Genomic DNA, 20,536 nt, shown 5'->3' on the forward strand with positions numbered 1-20,536 from the left:
GAAGTCCATTCCATCTGCTCACTAGACAGAGAGCACCCCAATGGAAGTAAATTTGATTTATTCATTTCTGTAATCTCAGGGCCTGGCCGCTGCCTGGAAAATACAGCTGCTCGTTGAATCCAGCTTTCCTTGATCTCTTTTCCCTCCAAACGCTTCTCTGCACGCTGAGTGGCTTTTAATCATTTATTGTTTATATGATTCTCTGTTTCTGGCTGATGGTTTTTTTCCTCCTCAAGGAAATGAGAGAACATCTTGAGCTTAAGAACTATAATTTCTACTTTATCTTTCCCCAGAGAGGCTCGTGCAGGCCTGGCAAGTTTTGAATACATGCTCCATATCTTATGCCTAATTAACTATCACAGTTAAGTATGGGCCGTTCCTGACTTATCATGGTTCAGCTTACAGTTTTTCCACTTTATGGTAGTGTGAAAGCAGTATGCATTCAGTAGAAAGCATACTTCGAATTTTGAGTTTTGATCTTTTCCTCAGCTAAGATTCTCTGTCTCTCTCTGTCTTAATATGGGGGGACATTAGGGAGCCACAGCTCCCAGTCAGCCTCACCATCATGAGGGAGACAAGAGATACGCCTATAACCTTCTGTCCCCGCACGACCCTGCCGGTTTTCACTTTCAGTACAGTATTCAGTTTACATGAGATAGTCAAGGCTTTATTATAAAATACGCCTCATGCTAGATGATTTGGCCCAACTGCAGGTTCACATAAGTGCTCTGAGCATGTCGAAGGTAGGCTAGGCTAAGCGATGACGTTTGGTAGGTTAGGTGTATTCAATATATTTTTGATTTAATGATATTTTCAACTTACAATGGGTTTATTGAGACATAACCCCATTGTATGTCAAGGAAGATCTGTATACATATTGAATTTACTCCCCCATTTTTGAGAAGAGAAAATTCCAGAGTTTCTCTTTCTAAAGCTGGGAGGCCCAAAGCAACATCCAAGAGGAGAATTACATTTGGTAGATGTATGACAGAGTTGCCTTCTTGGGCAAACAGGAGTTAGATGGAGGATTAGAGAGGAAAAATTATATGCTTGAAACATAGTCCAACAAAACAAGCAGATTTACAGAGAACACATCTCAGGTTCACAATATTAAGCCAAAAAGAGCTGCCTAGAAAACACTAACAACCTCAAGAGGGCAGAAGTGGGCAGAGGCATAAAGGTTGAGCCAAGAGGAGCTTGTCTTGCACTGATGGATGGATTGTAGCCCTAGGACAGGGGGAGAAAGTCACAGAGGGCAGTACCAGCCAGGCTGCAGTCAAGGGTCCTGGAAAGGTTCAGGGAAAAGTTTTAACTTATGTTACTTCCAAACTGCGTTTCACTGCAATGTGTTGGAAAATGGAATTTCTGGCTAATTAAAATGTGAGTTTATTTAGAAAAGTCTTACTTTGACAGCTGTACTAGTTGAAATGTTAATGCCTTAATAAACATACTTCAGTGATTGTGAAATAGTGATTGGTGAGTGAGTCTCTTTAGGGACCTAAAGGTCACTCTGGGACTGATTGACGTGGTGATAGAAAGTGAGAGGTTGAGTGGATCTGTGTTCCCCCCAACATCCACCATCTATCATGGAAGCTATTTATTTTTTTAATTTGTTTTTTAATTATGGTAAAATCGATATAAAATGAACCATTTTCCTTATTTTAAGGGTGCATTTCAGTGGCCTCATGCACATTCGCTTTGTTGCGCAGCCATCACCCCTACCCATTCGTTTCCAGAACTGTCTTCATCTTTCCGAACTGAAACTCTATATCAGTCAAGCAATAACTCCTCACACTCTCCCTCCCCTGGGAGCCCTTGGCAACCACCATCCTGTTTCTGTCTGTACGAATCTGACTACTCCAGGTGCCTCATGTATGTGTAATCATACAGTCTTTGTCCTCTGGTGACTGGGTTATTCTGCTTTGCATAACATCCTCAAGTTTCATTGATGTTGTAGCAGGTGTCAGGTGCTGAATATCATCCCATTTACGTAGGGATATACACCACATTTTGTCTATCTACTCGTCTGTCAAAGGACAGGAAGTCACTTTTTATTTTTTTTTAAAGATTTATTTATTTATTTTAAAGACAGAGCAAGAGCACGAGTGGGAGGGGCAGAGGGAGAGAGAGGGAGAAACCCAAATAGGCTGTGCTGAGCACAGAGCCTGAAGTGGGGCTTGATCTCACAACCTTGAGATGACCACCTGAGCCGAAACCGAGAGTCAGACCTTGAACTGATTGCACCACCAAGACACCCAAAGAAGTCACCTTTTAGAATAAATCTAGGTGTCAGAACTATCTGATCTCTCTCTCTTTCCTTTAAAAAAATGGAAAAAATAATAGGTCAAACTACTTGCTTCTGAATGATGCTTCCTTGTTGTTTTGCTCTAGTGCGTGAGGAACCAAGATATAAGGCAAGCACAGGGATGAGGCAGCCAGGGTGGGTAAAATCATGGCTCTCCCCAATCAGTGAAATTACATAAACATAACTGAATAGAGGAGGAACTAAAGTTTTAACCTATTATAAACATCATATATGTAGTTGCAAATAAGATGAAGGAAAACAAAAGAACACTTAGTCCGACTCTGGTGTGTGGCCGGTGTGGGCTTGATGCTCCCCCACATTGTAATGTACTCCTTCCTTACAGCAATTCTGTGCGGCTGACTTTAGACAAATAATGAGGAGACTCCGGATTAATAACCAGGCGTCTGGAGCTCTAAACAAGTTCTATGCAATAAAAATCTAATGCACAACACATGGAATTCTCAATTTTGTAGCAGCCAAGAATAAAAAAAAAAGAAACAGGTGAAGTTAATTTTAATAATTTTCTTAGCCCAAGATATTCAGAATATTATTTCAACACATAATCAATGTAAGTTGTTTATGTGATAACTTACATTCTTTTTTTTTTTTTCATTCTAACTCTTTGAAGTCCAGAGTGTATTAAATCAAAACCACAATGAGATACCACCTCACACTGGTCAGAACGGCTAAAATAAACAATACAAGAAACGACAGATTTGATAAGGATACAGAGAAAGGGGAACCCTCTTACACAGTTGGTGGGAGTGCAAGGTGGAGCAGCCACTCTGGAAAACAGTATGAAGGTTTCTCAAAAAGGTAAAAATAGAGCTACCCTAGGACCCAGCAATTGCACTACTAAGTATTTATCCAAAGGATATAAAAATAGTGATTCTAAGGGGCACCTGCTCCCCAGTGTTTATAGCAGCAATGTCCACAATAGCCAACTATGGAAAGAGCCCGGACAAAGATAATGGACTATTACTTAGCCATCAGAAAGAATGAAATCTTGCCATTTGCAATGATGTAGATGGAACTAGAGAGTATTATGCTAAGTGGAACTTAAGAAACAAAACTGATGAACATAGGGAAAGGGAAGGAAAAATAAAATTAGATAAAATCAGAGAAGGAGGCAAACGATAAACTCTTAACTACAGGGAGTAAACAGGGTTGCTGGAGGGGAGGTGGGTAGGGGGAGGGGGTAAACTGGGTGATGAGCGTCGAGGAAGGCACTTGATGTAATGAGCCCTTGGTGTGTCTGCAACTGATGAATCCCTAAATTCTACCTCTGAAACTAATAATATGCTATATGTTAACTAATTTTAATTTAAATTAATAATAATAAAAAAAAAGAAATCCAGGGTATACTTGACACATACAGCACGTTTCAGGTACACTAGCGCCACCTGTGGCTGGTGGGCTATGTATTGTCGTGTGCTTCCCCGGACCACAGAGTTCTTTCCAGGGCCCCGCGAAGTGTGTTTATCCGGCTAAGTTCAGTGTTTCCATTTATACGTCATGTATCTCTAGTTCCTTAATGGAAACGCTGGATCCTATTTTGAAAGCTCTTTGCCTTCACAGAAGAATGGCTGGGTGCTTACACAGAAGGAAAAATTCCTTTTTTTCCTCCTTAATCTTGCATCTTCCCCCACCCTGGTCTCTTTGTTTTCCTTTGGAGAACCAGAAAATGAATGAATAGACACATTGCGTCAGATATCTCTCAATAATTATGTCGCTCACTGTGTGATTGCTGTTGCCAGGGAAGCACTGTAGATGGTTGGGGAGAACAGCCTCCGGCCACTTGGTTAAAAGGACAAACATTAACCATAGAATTAGAGAAGATACTCAGAAAAATGCTGCTATTAAATTATAAATTGCAAAGAAAGTAAAAGTCAAGGGCCTTCCACACATTTTTTAAAGTTTATTTTTACACTTTAAAAGTAACATAGAAAACACAATAAAGCAGAGAAAAGAAAAAAATTACTCCAAATCCCACTTTCTGTAATGAACTTCCAAGAAATTTGAGAGCTGGAATGGGAATGCCTTTTTACTTTGTGGGTTTCCCTCATCTGTTAGAGGCAAGAGAGCACCTTCCTTCAGAATAGCGGTTTCTTTAGGAAACAAAACTTGCCCAGTTTCAATGTGTGCACATTTGTTGTTAGCATTCCGCTTTGGGAGTTGCGGGTTGGAGGTGGGTAAATATGTCGAGAAAAATGTAGCAGTTGGAATGAATAAACAATGAAGATCAGATTAGACTCACTAGAATTCAAATACTTTTCTTTGTTTTATGTCATGCTCTATAAGACACTCCAGTCCCACAAATAAATAGGCAGTGAAGGAACCCGGAAACTCATTCAGCAAACACTGCTTGTGGGATGACACCAGACTCAATGCTGAATGTTGAGTTACGCAGATGATTGAGATGCTGATCCAAGTTCTCCCTTGTAAAGAAAGGCTTCCCCCTCAGGGGGGCGCTGTCCAGACCAGCAGGATGACCCAGGTAAAAGATTAAATGAAACACAGAGCTTTGAGCTAAGAGAATTAAGTGGCAAATCCATTTATTTGCTACATTTGAGAATAGTTAAAATCCTGCCTTTGGTTCATAACAATGATAATCTCATCCTGACCTTTACTAGAGAAAAACAAATTACAATCTCTCTTTTTGGCACTTGTCACAAGAGCAGAGCGGTCCATGATTGCAGCAGATACAATGTTCCCTAGGATTATAATTTATGTTTCCTGAGTTCCTCCTGCCTTGCATTACTTTGTCAAGTGTGTGACATCCCAGAGGGCACTGTATTCGGTGCCTTCAGTGACTTTAGACTATTTAGGAAGCAGATTCTTAAGACACACGGGGAAACGCTACACTCTAGCATTTCCTTCTTTACAAAAAAAAACATTTTCGTAAATTGAATGCACTATTTAGTAAATAGAGTAGGACTGAATTTCACCATGAAAAACAGCACAATAATATGGTAGACAAGAAACCCTTAGCCCTTACTTCCAATATGGGAAACTTTAAAATTCTGGACAAAAAACTTTTTTAAAAAATTGCCCCAAAATGTCGATAGTGGAGTGGACATGAACATGAGCAGAGCTCTGAGAGGTTAAAAAACAAAACAAAACACAACAAAAGAGACAAGGGCGGGGGGGAGAAGATGGGAATGCAGACACCAGATGTTCACCAAATGCTAAAGAAGATGATGCTGGCTTCCCCGGAGCTCTGAATTCTGGGTTAATTTAAGAGCGTGTATAGGTGATTTGTTAAGAAGATCATACACAGGGCTCATGGCATTGTGTTCTGCAGGACACGAATGGGTATGTAGCCTTTCTGAACGTGCTGTTTCTGGAAGCCATTTTGGGTGGTCAGTCTTAGTCCAGCTATTTACTCAGTGGAGGTATTAAAAGAGAACCATTTGCTTATTTACACTTAATCAACTTGCTGATCCGAGGAGAGGGATCAGATGCTACCACTTGGAGAGGAAAGCAACCCACCCCTTGAGAGTTACGGATGAGCAGAGATAATGCTTACAGACATGGAAGGAGTGATGAACTCATCGTATCCTTCAGGATTCTATGTTTATGTGTGACAGAAAACCCTAACGAAGATGTATTGATTTGAAATATTGTTACTGAGTGCAAGGAACTCTTCTAGGTGCTGGGGATAGAAGGATGAACAAAACAGACAAAACAGCCCTCTTCCATTCTAGTTGAAAAATAGACTTTTATTTATCTCTCACATAAATGACATTTGGAGATAAAATGTCCAAGGCTGGTGTTGTCCTCCACAGTCATCAGGGACTCAGACTCCTTTTGCCCGTCTTCTAACCTGTTCTGTCTGTCTGGCTGCCATGTTCTTGTCCAGACCATACACATTCAGGGCCATGAAGGAAGAAGAGGAAAAGAAGTCCCTGTGCCCTACTTTTAAGTTCTATAAGTTACATGTGGTGTTTCCCCTTGTGTCCCATTGGTCAGAATTGAGCTGCAAGGGTGGCTGAGAAATTTATTCTTGATTCTAGGAGGTCACGTGCCCAGCAAAAAAATCAAGAAGGAAGAGCCAATACTGGGACAACTGGCGGTCTGACACAGTTATAAAGGCAGGCACAAATTGCCTTAGACATGTTGAGTATTTGATATGATAGTTTTAGGGATTGGATACAAACCACAGAGCAGGAGCTTAGACAGATGGGAAGGGGACACTGAGCAGAGAGGGTCCCCACCTTAGGTTGCTCACTACCTTACAATGGCCTCGATCTGTTTGCATAGCACAGATTCATTTCTCCTCCCTGGGACAACAGTTGGCTCTAGGTCCTCTTGAGCATTAAGAAAAGCCTGCTAAGCAGTTGGGCTCATATTATTGAACATGTACTGTGTTTGTAGGATTTGATCATCTTTAAAGTATTGCCAGCATAGGTAGATGAAGGGTTCCAGAGTGGGCCTTTTCTTGGAAGGTCCTGCTGAAGCCCAGGATCAGCCCTAGGGAATTGGTAACATGGTCTCATACTGGTCCATCATCCATCTCCCCACAGATAAAAGGGCTCCATTCTTCAAGAGCCCCTTCTCCTGTCTCCCCACTTTCTCAGTTGTTCTACTTAAGTCATATGTCTTTCTGATCCATTGAGATGTAAACCTTCATTAAGACCAGGGAGAACCCTGGGAGGAGAGCATAAGCTACTTGAAGAAACAGGTACCCTGCGTTTCTGTTCCCACTCTGTAGCTCCTGGAAAAGACGGCTTTTCCTTCATTTCTACAGATCATCTTAGAAAGACAGATCCTTATTCTCTGAAGAAGCATCAGCAGCATTTTATCTGAGTTCCTTCCTGAGCTAGGAATCCTTAAAAGCTGCATTTCCTAAGTGATGTGCCAACGAACATTAGGTATTAATGAGAGCTCTGAATACAGCAGTCCCAAGGTCGAGAGAGCTTGGCAAGACTGTACTAAATTCCCTGCTTAGATTGCAGTATAGCTAATTATTTACAAACTGGTGGAATTCTATATTCTATGAAAATGTAACTGTGCAGGAATAAAGTCTTTCTGAACACCTTCAGAAATGGAGAGCTCACCACTGAGGACCTAGAGGCTATGTGTAAGACACCTTTCATGGTGCCTTGGGTGAAGTGTGGAAGTCCCTCAGTTATTCACCATTTCCTTACTAAGCCAAGGAAGGCTGTCATTAGAGTTCTATCAATGTTTCAGCGTGTTGGGACTCATTATTTGAATTTTTGTTTTTGATTATTGATTGATTATTTGAATTTTTGTTTTTTTCATCCTCTTCTGCCCCTAGCTGCCTCTTCCATACTGGTCTTCACTGTGAGAAATGCATCAGCACATTTATGTCAGAGCATGAGGAAGGGAAAGAAAGCATGTGGGATTAGATCTCAAATCAGTGGAATTGCTTGTCATTGTAAGGGTTAGTAATGAGTGAAATTGACAATGTGAAAGAAGACAATAACAGATCATATTGTTTTATAAATTCTCATTCTGATTATTGCCTCTCTGGAACGCTTTAAAAACCTCCCTTTCACCTGTACTTGATTTAATTATGTTGTTATTTTGGGAGGTTTCACATTTCCAAAATGATTCGTCATTTCCTTTCTCTTTTTTGACATGTTCTTAATGAAGCTAGGGCATTGTCAGCTGGGACCAGTCAGCCTTTGGGGAGCATAGATCGTTTTGATTTTTTCAGGTACTTATACTTTTTGTCCACACCCCTAAACCTGGGGAATACTTGCTTTTGACATCGCCTGGTTATTAACTCTTAAACTCATGTTGCTTCGCTTGTTTATCATTAAAGACATACATCTTCCCTTTAGCAGTGTCCAGTTTTGAAAAATGGATAGTCTGTTACCTAAGGACAAAAGTAGTTTTGTCTTCTTTTTGCTGAAAATGAGCTTCGTGCCTGAGGCATTTCAAATCTACCCACAGCTGGCCCGAGGGGATGGACACTTCTGGCAGCTTAACTATTGTTGCCACTGACTCTGAGCACTAACACTGACCTTCAGCTCAGTCGGGGAGGGCGGCAGTGCTCTGCCAGGAAGGGGATCTGGTCGTAAGTGTGTGACAGCGGCAAACTGCCGAGTTGTGTGGGCAGTGGAAGTTGTGTTTGTTCAGCTGGAACGACACCAGAGCTGAAAGGACCCTTAGAAATGGTGTCATCTGGTAGTTTAAAGCTCTGCCATGTGGAACCCTTTTCTGTGCCATCTGCCTCCTGTGCCTTGGGATTCTTTCTTTTCCTTCCTTTTTGCATAATTTTTGTCTGAAGAAAGGGTTCTGTTACTAAAATACATTACAAATTTTTTTTTGTTTTTTTAAGTAATCTCTATGCCCAACCTGGAGCTCGAACTCATGACCCGCAGATCAAGAATAGCATGCTCTATGTATTTAGTCAGCTAGATGTCTCTAAAATACATTTTAAAAGTAGGAGTTCATGGGCACTTGGGTGGCTCAGTCGGTTAAGTGTCTGCCTTCGGCTCAGGTCGTGATCCTAGAGTCCTGGGATTGAGCCCAGAATCAGGCTTCCTGCTCAGTGGGGAATCAGCTTCTTCCCCTGCCTCTCACCTGCTCATGGTCTCAATCTCTCTCTCTCTCTCTTGCTCTCTCTCAAATAAATAAATAAAATTTTAAAAAAAACCATATTATTAAAAAAATAAAAGTAGGAGTTCAGCTCACTTTCTTCATTCCATGGGGGTGCGGTGGGGGTGGTGATGAGAATACTGCTCCAAGGTCATGGGACTTATAAGTGGCTCAGTGCAGAAGTGGTTCAGGCCAGGCCCGTAGGGTCGGAAAGTGAACAGTTGGCAATGGTGGGCCTGAATAGAAGCTTTCTAGGTCCTATCAGACTTAAGTTGTTCTTCTTTTTTCCTGGTGCCAATTCTCCAGTAACCCACTCTGGGTCCAGGACATCTTCTCGCAGTAGCATATACCTGGATTAAACAAGAGAAGTGAGACATTGTTTCCAGAAAGCCAGTATCAAAAAGTCACCTGTTACCTATGGAGCTTCTCCTAGACAAATTTCCTTCAAGCATTGCTTAGGGCTGGGAGCGACTTGGAGGTCTGGGGTCAGCTGGCGTCTGGTCCAGCTTTGCCCCTAGGATGACTGTCTTGAGCTAATCCTTTCTACTTTAACGAAGGTTAAATGAGGTCATAAGGGTGGGGTCCTAATTCAACAGGATTGGTGGCCTTAGAAGAGGACGAGAGAGAGATCAGTCCATATGCACACAGGGAGAAAAATCCATGTGGGCAGACAGTGGGAGGGTGGCCACCTGCAGCCAGGAAGGGAGCCAGCTCTCAGGCCAGACACTTGCCAGAGCCTGCACTTGCTGGTGTCCTAACCTTGGACTTACAGCATCAAGGACTGTGAGAAAATAAATTTCTGTGATTCAAGCTGTGGTATTTGTTATGGCAGCCTGAGCAGACTAAGACAGTCTGTGTGTGCTGGGGGGGTGACAGGCACAGGGGAGCTTTCTAGAATTGTTGGCATCTCACCTACCCCTGAGGAACTGTCTGGATTGTCACCAGGCCTTGGAGATCAATGTGTAGGACTGGCTTCTTGCACAGCCTAAATTTTTTTTAATAGAAGTGTTTCTTCTGTTAAGTCTGGGATGACTTCATGAGGACCCCACAAAGTCAGCCTAGATATACATGACCCTCTCTTCCTGCCCAGCCCCATAGGACCCGGATTGAATCCCACCACCGCTGCAAAGCCTCTGGCACAGCCCGTAATAGAACAGGCGTCTCTCTCCTTGGGAATTATTTGAAACCCATGACATTTTCATTAACACGAGGTTCTGGCCTTTAGCAAGTGGTTAGTGTAGGTCTTGTTGAAAATCTTCGGTTGGCACGTGTCTTCACCAGACCTCATTCTCATTTCCACACTTCCTCCTGCCTGCCCATTTACTGAGGACCCACCTGTTTGTGGGAAAAATGGAAATAACTTGATGGGCTTTAAAAGTATCTTTTGTTTTTTTTCTTTAAACTCTGCTGCTTGACGTTGAGGAGATAAAAGGTGGAGGGGGAGCCGGGTCAAGGCAGAGATGTGCGACAAGAAAGGACTGGGGGAAGCAGAGAGATCACCTTTATTCTACCAGAGTCGCCTGTGCCAGCCACCGGCCAGCACCTAACCGTAGGCACCTGAGGCCTGAGCAGAGAGAGAGGCATCCACGGCTGCAGCCAGCAGCACGGGGTCCTGCTTTAATGAACGGGCTGCATATCGCACCCTCTATGCTACCTGCAGGGAGCTGGTGGAAGCCTCTTTGAGGGGACCCACACCAAGGTGGGTGGGTGATAAGCCTACAAGGTCAAGGGAGGGGGCTCAGGGAGAGCACTGAGCATCCCTGCAGCTTGGAGGAGGTTGGTTCCTCCAAGGAGGGTACCTTGGCCCTTCCAGAACATAGGCCATACGTGGGCTCAAGGGTGGCTTGCTCCCTGGCTTGCACAGGGAGATTTGGAAACATAGTCTGAAGCATTCCCATGAGCTTCGAAAAGAGGGTGACAGACGGGGGATAGGTGGGGTGCAGAGTTAGAACCCACTGAAAACATCTCTGGAGATTTCTTAGGGAAGCATACTTATCCATGCAAAGCAGATGGAAAAAGGAAAATAGAAGGTGGTTCTCCCACAGACAGATGAGGGGTAATGATCTCCTCATTTGCAAACCTTCACAAGACTTCCCTGCAAGGCTAACACAATCCTGGTTACTTTACCAAAGTACAGCTTTATTATTTTCAAGTAAAGCTCATAATAAGTGAATTTGAAATTATTTAGACTTACGTCTCTCTCTCTCTTTTTTTTACTTTGGTAACTACTCCTCGGTGTGTTCTGACTTCACATAGACAGTGAAACTGAGGAAGCAGGAAGGGTTACATAGCAAACAAGTGGATATACTCTCCCTTCGTACCTTCTGGAAGTATATGCAGCTTTTCCAGCTTACATGTTCTCCAGTTGTATGCATGCTTACTCGGTGGGAGACAATGAGGCGTCTATGAAAAACTCATGATTTTAGGGCATAGAAAACCCTGGATCTTCTGGACCTTAATGGGCTGTGTGACTTTGGGGGAAATTATTGAACCAGGCATTTTGAACATTAATTTTCACATGTGCAAAACAGAGATGGAAGTACGTCCCTCAAATGTTCATGAGGATAAACAACTTGGCATTTTAAAACGTAGTACACTGCTTTGCTCATAGTAGGCACTGAATAATTTAGAGGAGGAGGAGAAGAAAATGTTCCCAATTTTGATTATAACATCTTTTTAATAGCGAGGGACCTATTTAATGATATAAGTAATAATTATTTAGAAGAAGTACTTTGAACCTCCTATAAGAGACAGATTTCAGCTATCTTGGTCATAATCATTCAAATTGGTCCCTTCTCCCATTTCAGACATGTATATAAGAACATTGAATTCCCACATTGTTAAACATAAATTAAACTTATGGCCTTACATCTTTAAAACATAGGTGAGTAGTATATGAGAGATATATAGCGTAAGCCCACAGTCTTCTGTTTAATATTTAGATGGTCTTGCCACCTCCCAGAAGCTGGAACGACAACGAGAGAAGTGGGAGAGGAACCACTGGCCCAGCAGAAGCCTGTCTCGGCGTTCCATCAGCAAAGAGCGGTGGGTGGAGACGCTGGTGGTGGCCGACACGAAGATGATTGAGTATCATGGGAGCGACAGTGTGGAGTCCTATATCCTCACCATTATGAACATGGTATGTCAGACTGTGGGGCAGGGAGCGGCAGCTGGGGAACAAGTGTCAGCCTCCAAAAATAAGAGAGACCTTTTTGTTCTTTTCATATATATACATGAATCTATACCACGCCTAAGTGAGGAAGGATGGAAATTAAGTCCAATTAGTCTGTCTCTTAAAAATGTGTATCCTAGAAAATTTGGAATTTAGCATATTTTTTATACTAGTTATATCTCAAGTGACTCAATCCTTTTAGTATGAGTTTGTTTCGCCAATTTATGTTAGCGCACAGATAAGTAAACTGAGGCAAAGAACTAGAACATGATTTCCTCAAAGTAGTTAGAATTCGACTAAAGTTAACAACACCTGATTTCAGACTTCCCTTTTGCATTCTTGATGCTTCCACCTTGCCAGAGAGAGTGTTAGTCCTGTCGAGGTGGGGAAAGATATTTGCCTCCGGAACTGATAATAAAAGAGAGAAAGACGCTGGGTCAGGGAAAGGGTCACAGAGAAGAAAGGCACCAATTCCTCAAACACACAGCCAGCCAGTCACCTTGGAAAGGTCGCCTTTAAGTACCATAGTGTGGATTGGGCCAGGGGCATCTCTCACTCTTAGTTGTAGTCTCCCCAGAATTCCTGATCTCTCAGACGACATTTTCCACCTCCCCTGGCATTTATCATGTGAGCTAATGGTTTTCCATTTCTGACTCTAGGTCACTGGGTTGTTCCATAACCCAAGCATCGGCAATGCAGTTCACATTGTTGTGGTTCGGCTCATCCTACTTGAAGAAGAAGAGGTAAGGAGTGGTTTGTCTCCACTCTTCTGACCTGTATCTACACTCCCTACCTCCTTTTTTCGGGACAGCTCTTGAGGGACAAGAAAGGGGGCACCAGGAAGGTGTTTAGAAGCCCATCGAGAAGGACAATGATATTTCTGTATTGTTTTCTTGGGAATTTTGTGCTGTCAAGTGGGAGATGGAGAAGTTTCTGAGATAGACATTGTTGGACCCACCTGGCCGTCATTTCCTGTGGTAATACACAAGTTAGGTTTACAGAGCGACTGAGAATATTCCACCATGAAGTAGTTGCGTGGTTTCAATAAAAGTTAGGAAGGACATGGAAACGTTGAACCCTTTGTGCTGTTTATTTATCTCTGGCAGATTAATACACACCCTTCAGCTCTGGACCATCTTGTCTCTCTGTACTTTTGCCCCTGGAAATGTCACCTGTTCGCAGAGACTCACTTGTCTTCTACATGCCGGGACTCTCAGTTGCTACTTTAAACCCAGACCTCTTCCTTACCCTCCAGACTCCCATCCAGTTGCCTCTTTGGCATCTCCCCCTGGATGTGTCAGAGCCCACCCAAACTTGCAAACTCCGTAAGTCCACTGTGGCATTCTTGATTGCTCCGGGCCCGGATCATATCAATTCTTCCACCCCCCCATGCTCCAACCTTCTGTGTTACCCATCTCGGTAACCACGCACAAGCCTAGGAGTCATTCTTGAATCCTCCTTTTCTTGTTGTCCACATTCAATAACAAGGCTCACAATGCTACCTTCAAGATCATCTCAAGACCACCCACTGTCCATCATCTCTACAGTCATTACGTTGCTCTAGGCCTTACTGTAATCTTGCTGCAGGGAACTTCCAAATGGTCTTCTTGTTTTAAGACTTGCCCTCCATGATCCTTTCTCTATGTACCAGTTAGACTGATAATCTTAAATGAAAATCGAGTCACTCCACTGCACAAAACTGTTGAATATCTTTCTGTTGTTTTTGGAACAAAATCAAAAATTTCTATGCCCTGCAGAGATTTTCATGATCATGCCTTCATCCCCTTTTCCAGTCTTTCCTTATGTCGCTCTCTGACTTGTTTCCCACCCTTGAACTCCCTGGACTTCAGGTAGGTTCTGGAACACTCACAGCCCTCTTCAGCCTCATGGCTTGTGTGCTTATGGCTCCCAATGCCCGAAACACCCCTCCCTTGGCTCTGCTGTGGCTGGCACATTCTCTGGCGCCTGCCAGACCTTTGTTTAACAAATGCTACCTCTCCAGCGAAGTCTCAGTGACCAGCCGACTTAAAGCCAACCCTACTTGCTGTTCTCCATCACGGAATGAAGTTTACTTCCTTTATTGGTACTCCTCTCACAGTTCGTTGGTGTTCTGTGCATTTGTTTACTCTTCTCTAGCCTATCTTAGCCACCATCACAATGTGAATTCCTTCTTTATTCTTGACTGTATTCCCAGCCCCTAACACAGTGCCTGGGACGTGAATGAATGAAGTGACATTCAAGGAAGGAATGAACCAGCCAACCTGGTGAAATGCCTTTGCAATCTACCGACCTCACCCAGCACCTGAAATATGTGAAGAATGGCCTCATTCAACTCTTGCTTGGCGAGACACATGAGGCCAAAAGGCTCGAGGCAGGATTTACTATTTTCTGACCTCCACAATCAGAAGACTGAATAACAATAATATCTGGAGCCTGGATCCATTTTCCTTTTTCTCTCCCTACCATCTCCCACTTCCTGAATCACTCCAGGCATACTTTGGGTATCTGGGAATACTGAAGGATGTATTATTTTCCTTCCTATGAACCTTTTGTTATGAAAATTTTTCTAAAACTTGGAAACCAAGCAACACAAAAGCGATGTCATTTCAATGTCTAACATGACCTATCTGACCTTATGGGAATGCAATTTTGCCTGATTATTATGTGCTATTGAGTAGGTCCTAGACACAGTAAAGCTAGGTATTAACGTGTAGAAAACTGACAGGGTACAAATGGTTTTTGTCCAGAAAAGGTGAAAATAATTTGTGTCTAGCAGAGAACTCTGAAGGTTGTGGTTTTATTGGTCTGTGGACTAATTTTGTATCTAATTTAGCAGTCTGACTTCAGCATTTTTTCTTTATACTTCCACCAACTATGGTTGCATCACTTTCCTTTACCTGCCTTTGAACCAGCTTTGACATCTTATCTATCTTCTTATTAATGAGTTAAGTACATCCCTAACATGCTCACTGTATATTTATATGAGAATTACATTTTTAGCTTTGTAAAAGTTATACTTTGATACTTTGGAAGACAAATATCAGCTACTGTATAGTGGTCTCTCCTACATGCATGCTTAGCTGCAGAATGTGTAGAAGGTTAGGCTTTCAGACAAAAAAAAGCCAAGGAAAAACCTTTCCCCTCTGCAGTCCCTGTGGTAGTGCTAGTCAGACCGTAACGTGCACCTTCCATGGATCAGGTGAGGGAAGGCTAAGCTGAGTTTTAGAGGGTGGGAAGGAATTAACTAGTGAGCAAGGACATTCCAGGTTGAGGGACCTGCACGGTCAGCGTGAGCTTGTAAACGAGCATCTTACATGTAAGGACACATGACTGTGAACACATCACTGATAATGAACCCCCAAATGGGAGGCTGTGTAATCTTGCTGTGCACAGAGGGGACAGTGGACTATGCAGGAGGCAGGAGAGAGAATCGCGGGTCCCAAACTGCCCCTTCCATGCACAGATGGTCTTGTTGCTCACCTGGTCTCTGTGCTGACATCATTACTCTTCCAGGTGTGGAAGCCAGCGATCCAGAGACATCCATGACACCTCCCTCTCCCACCCCTCATATCCAGTCCATCATTAGGTGTTGCCAATTTTGCCTGACCATCTGCATTTCTATCACTTAAATTCAAGATCGAGTCCTCTCTTTCTTGGGCTACAGTTGTGTTTAATCTGGTCTATTTGGATTCCTTTCAATCTCATTTTCTCATTCCAGCCAGGATGATCTCAAAATGGTAATCCAATCATCCCCACCCCCCTGGCACCCATTCTCCAACTCCCACCCCTGGTTTAAAGCCATCCAGTGCTTTTCTTTTTTTTTTTTTAATGTTTTTTTATTATATTATGTTAGTCACCGTACAGTACGTCCCTGGTTTTTGATGTAAAATTCGATGCTTCGTTAGTTGCGTATAACACCCAGTGCACCATGCAATACATGCCCTCCTTACTACCCATCACCAGCCTGTCCCATTCCCCCACCTCCCCTCCCCTCTGAAGCCCTCAGTTTGTTTCTCAGAGTCCATAGTCTCTCGTGCTTCATTCCCCCTTCTGATTACCCCCTCTTTCTTTATCCCTTTCTTCCCCTACCGATCTTCCTAGTTCTTATGTTCCATAGATGAGTGAAACCATATGATAATTATCTTTCTCTGCTTGACTTATTTCACTTAGCATTATCTCCTCCAGTGCCGTCCATGTTGCAGCAAATGTTGAGAAATCGTTCTTTCTGATAGCTGAGTAATATTCCATTGTATATATGGACCACAGCTTCTTAATCCAGTCATCTGTTGAAGGGCATCTCCATCCAGTGCTTTTCTAATTCCCTCTCTCATCTCCTACCATGCCCCTCTTGCCTTTGGGATAGAGCAATAGTCTTCTCCTCATGGTGTCCCCTGCCACTGGTCTTGTTGTTGCCTGAACTGTCTTCCTTCTTGTCTTCACTTAGTTACACCTTAATCCTTCAGATACCAGCTCAGTTCAGGGTCATTTCACTGGGGGAGGCTTCCCTGACCTTCATGCCAGCAAGATTCTAGCATATACTTTCACAATGCTGTGTATTTCTCCTTCACAGCACATATCACAGTTATAATTTCACATCTATTTGTTTGATGTGCTTCCCTTCATTAGTATTTAAGATTGAAGGCAGAGGCTGGGTCTGGGGTTGCTCGCCATCTAGCCTTATTGGTATATAATAGATAAGGGAAAGAGTGAGCAGGTGAAGTCAGCAAAGGGCGAAGATGAGGGTTAGCATTGGCCCCGGTCATGATAAGACTTGATAAGGGATAGAGCTCATATAAAGGGATTTGGATCTAATTCTAGGGGATCCTCTGGGTGGTTCCAAACTGAGGGATGAAATGGAGAGAAAGGCACTAGAGAGATGGTTCTAGGGCTCCATGCAAAGTGATATGAGGTGGGAATGCTGAGGCTGGCCTCTTCCATAATGCCTTTCTACAACTCCCTTCTTTCTCATTCGAATCACATCTGACAGCTGAGATCATTTTGGACTTCCTTTCCTGTAGTGGGTCCAGGAGAATTTGTGGTTAATACGTAAAGTACAGTGGTGCCTGGGTGGCACAGCGGTTAAGCGTCTGCCTTCAGCTCAGGGCATGATCCTGGCATTATGGGATCGAGCCCCACATCAGGCTCTTCTGCTATGAGCCTGCTTCTTCCTCTCCCACTCCCCCTGCTTGTGTTCCCTCTCTCTCTGGCTGTCTCTATCTCTGTTGAATAAATAAATAAAATCTTTTAAAAAAATACGTAAAGTATGGTTTTTGTTTGCTAGTCACTGCTAGGTAAAAACCATTATGGATTTTCATCATGTTTTGAGAATAAGCCAGGATAATGGGATATGATACTCAATTTGGAGCACGTGGAGGCTTCCTCAAAGACTAGGTGGTCATGTTTCAGACCAGTGAATACTGAGGTACCCAAAACCAGGCGCTGGAAAGACATGTCAGGGATATTGAGACATCGTGGGCCACAAAATCAAAGAGTAGCTTCAGGTAGGAGGCAGTGTGCTCTCATTCCTATCCTGCCTCCCTCCAGCCCTGAATCAAGTTCTTATTTTCCTCTTATGACCCTAATCCTATCCTTTGAACTTTTCATTCTCCCTCAAAGACTTGGACTCAGACTTGGCCTCAAGCTCTTTCTGCGTTAGACCAATTCGATGGCCTCCCCATTCCCCTTTTGGGCTAGAGGTTAAGGATAGGATTACTCTCCTCCTTCCAGCTCTTGTGAACAGCTGACATCAGGGAGAGTACCAGCTTTATCATTAGTCCCTCCCCTTTCAAGCTATAGGAACTCCGGTAGGTTATTTGACCTGTTTGTGCCTCCATTTCTTCATTTTGTAAAATGGGGATAATTCTGTCCACTTTCCAGGGTTACCATGAGAATCAGACATGTGAATTCCTGCATTAGTTAGGGTAGTATCTGGCTCGTAGAAACCAGTGGGTAAAAGTTACTGGTTAGCATAATCCTTCTTTCCATCATCATCACTTAGTCCCACCACAACCCTGTAAACTTGTTGCTGTGATGCTCATTTCACAGAACTGTGCAGAATTGTTGAAGGAAAATAGAAAATAGGAAGGACAAGATTAGGATTCTAAGCTGGAGACTTCTTTTAAGAACAGGATAGAGAAAAAACAGGGATGGGAGTGAGTTAGGATGAGGCCAGATGGATCCCAGTCACTGCACTGTCCGGACTCAGATCCTGAGGGCATCAGGCTGGCTTGAAGGAGCAGCAGGAAGGCCGACAGGCAGAAAGATGGTGACTGTTTGCACAGAGGATGAATTTCCCTCTTGGGCTCGGAGTGATTTAATGTTGGGTTTCCTTTTGTGAGACTCTGGAGTTAAAAGCCTGTTAGGTTTGGGAATTCAAGGTGATGATTTCCCCTGCCCCTAGGAGGATTTTTAGGTCTGTAATAACCTATACAATTATAGCTCTTTCAGGATAAATGTCAAAAATATTGGCAAAGAATTTGTACACTCATCACTTTTTTAAAATCAAGAATCTTTTCCTCTGATAGATGAGTTAATCCTTAGTTTTCATGTAAAACTTTGTGCTGTTTTCTCTTCTCTGTCCAATCTCTTTTTTTCTTGGGAACCTAAGCCTGGCTGGCAGAGAATACTCAGGTTATGCACTGAACCCCAAGCTGTTACTAGCAATTCCCAAGGAAATCGATACAGGAATTTTTTCATTATAAATGGAGCTTACCCAGAGAGAACAATTAATAGCAAAAGCCATATTTTGCAAAATCATTTCTCGTCTCCCATGTAGGGCTGTTTCTGTGAGATGTTGCTAATTTCCTAGAGGTCTTCTTTGTGTCCTTTGGTATCACGGACCCAAATGAGTTGAGAAGGGGAAATGGAAAGTGAATTGGACTCACTTGAGAAAATGAGAAAAAGAACAAAAATGGAAAGCTATTTTTGGGGGGTGAAATCAGTGTGGATGGGGGTTTGTCTTGATAAGCTCAAATAATTAACGAGGGTGCTTTATGGAACACATGTAGTCTGAGTCTCCCCGTATTCAGTGAGCCAGCATGACCTCCCTAAATTTCTTTGGCAACTCGGGCATGCTCAGGGCATGTAGTATTGAGGCAGAGCTAATTAACGCTTCTCAAGCCTTCTGTGATCGAGTGCATTCAAGAAACCAAACGAGTGTTTCCTGGACTAACCTTTAATGAGACCTGGAGATGAAGAGGCTAAGGGGGTGCAGACAAATTGTGCTCACTTAAAACCTCCTGGCAGAATCATGACATTTAGTAGAAAAGTAGTAAGGTATCCTGATGACCCTGTCACTGAACTTGTGTTAAATCCCACGTATTGTGGATAGAAGTTCTACATAGGGGCAAGGTCCCCAGCCACAAATGATCAGCAGCTTAGTTCATTGTGCACTTGTTTTGTAAAAAAAAAAAAAAAAAAAAAGGAAAGAGAGACAAAAGCAGTGGGAAGAAAGCCAGCAAGATTTTGAGGGGAGCCTTCAGGTCCTAACATTTTTTTTTTTTTGTCTTCAGTAACTACCCCCCAGGTTATTCCAGAATTGCCCTTGTAGGAGTGATGCAATGTCAGAAGAATAATCCCATTTGTTGCCGTCTGCTTTTCAGCTCCTTTTCCTCTCCTTCACTCCCTCTGCCATCGTCCCACTGCTGTCTTATCTCAGCAACCTCGCAGACCCAGCCCATGTGTGTAGATGGTTCAGCCTGACCTAGCTCTTCTGACTACTGGGTCTCTGTTCTCCCTTCTCGTCCTCATCGTGGTCAAGAGCTGGGAAAGGTGGTAGATTCTGTTCTGCCTGCAAGCTCACCATGCTTCCCTGGATGTGATGCTGCGAGAGGACGTGAGCCTTCCGGGCAGGGATGGAGGACTTTCTTCCTCACAGCACACACGCCGCTCGAGCTTCATGTCTGCAGCTGCCCCTTTTGTCCCCCACTGGGGTGACAGGGGCAGCCTACGTGTATGCTGGGATCAAGAGGGCTTGATCGCGACTGAGGAGTGCCAACATCAGGAAACATCAGCCCTTCAGAGGGGCTTGTGAGCAAACTTGTCAGCTTGTGCCCCGGGGGGAGCCATTGTCCTTNGCGGACAGCAAAGGAATCTGTCCTCTTCCCTGGAGGGGAACACTGCCTCTGTACTCCCAGTCCGTTTCTACACAAGGTCCTTGGAAAGAGAACAAAAGCTGTTGGTGCCTTTGCTAAAACCATGTGGAGAAACACGTCCCAGCGGTTCCTACCGCAGTCACCAGAATTATTATTACAGATGCTGGTTGCTCTGTTCTTACCCCTCTGACCCCTTAGCTTCCGCTTTTCTAACCCGCAGGAGGTCTTGCCTCCTCACTGACTCACCACGAAACCTTGTCCCTGTGGGAGCTGCGCTTTTGTCCAGCACAGTGGGTGTATTCTTCACCCTTTCTCCAGTCCTGGGGGGTGGTTGTGCGGCCTCAGTGTGGTGTGTATACCTGCTCTTAGGGCATTGACTGACACGAGCAGGCGAGT

General features: G+C 43.5%; 1 protein-coding gene across 7 annotated transcripts in view; it reads left to right on the top strand.

Moving 5' to 3' along the window:
- Positions 1 to 20,536, top strand: part of ADAMTS12 (ADAM metallopeptidase with thrombospondin type 1 motif 12) — a 310,364-nt gene that overhangs the window by 164,654 nt on the left and 125,174 nt on the right. For all 7 annotated transcript variants that reach the window (XM_034657042.1, XM_034657036.1, XM_034657041.1 and 4 more), the window contains exons 4-5: positions 11,818 to 12,014; positions 12,707 to 12,790. In XM_034657042.1, the coding sequence (XP_034512933.1) occupies positions 11,818 to 12,014; positions 12,707 to 12,790 (281 nt within the window). The remainder of the gene's footprint in view (positions 1 to 11,817; positions 12,015 to 12,706; positions 12,791 to 20,536) is intronic.

Source organism: Ailuropoda melanoleuca, chromosome 3 (assembly GCF_002007445.2).
Source record: "Ailuropoda melanoleuca isolate Jingjing chromosome 3, ASM200744v2, whole genome shotgun sequence".
Classification (NCBI taxonomy): domain Eukaryota; kingdom Metazoa; phylum Chordata; class Mammalia; order Carnivora; family Ursidae; genus Ailuropoda; species Ailuropoda melanoleuca.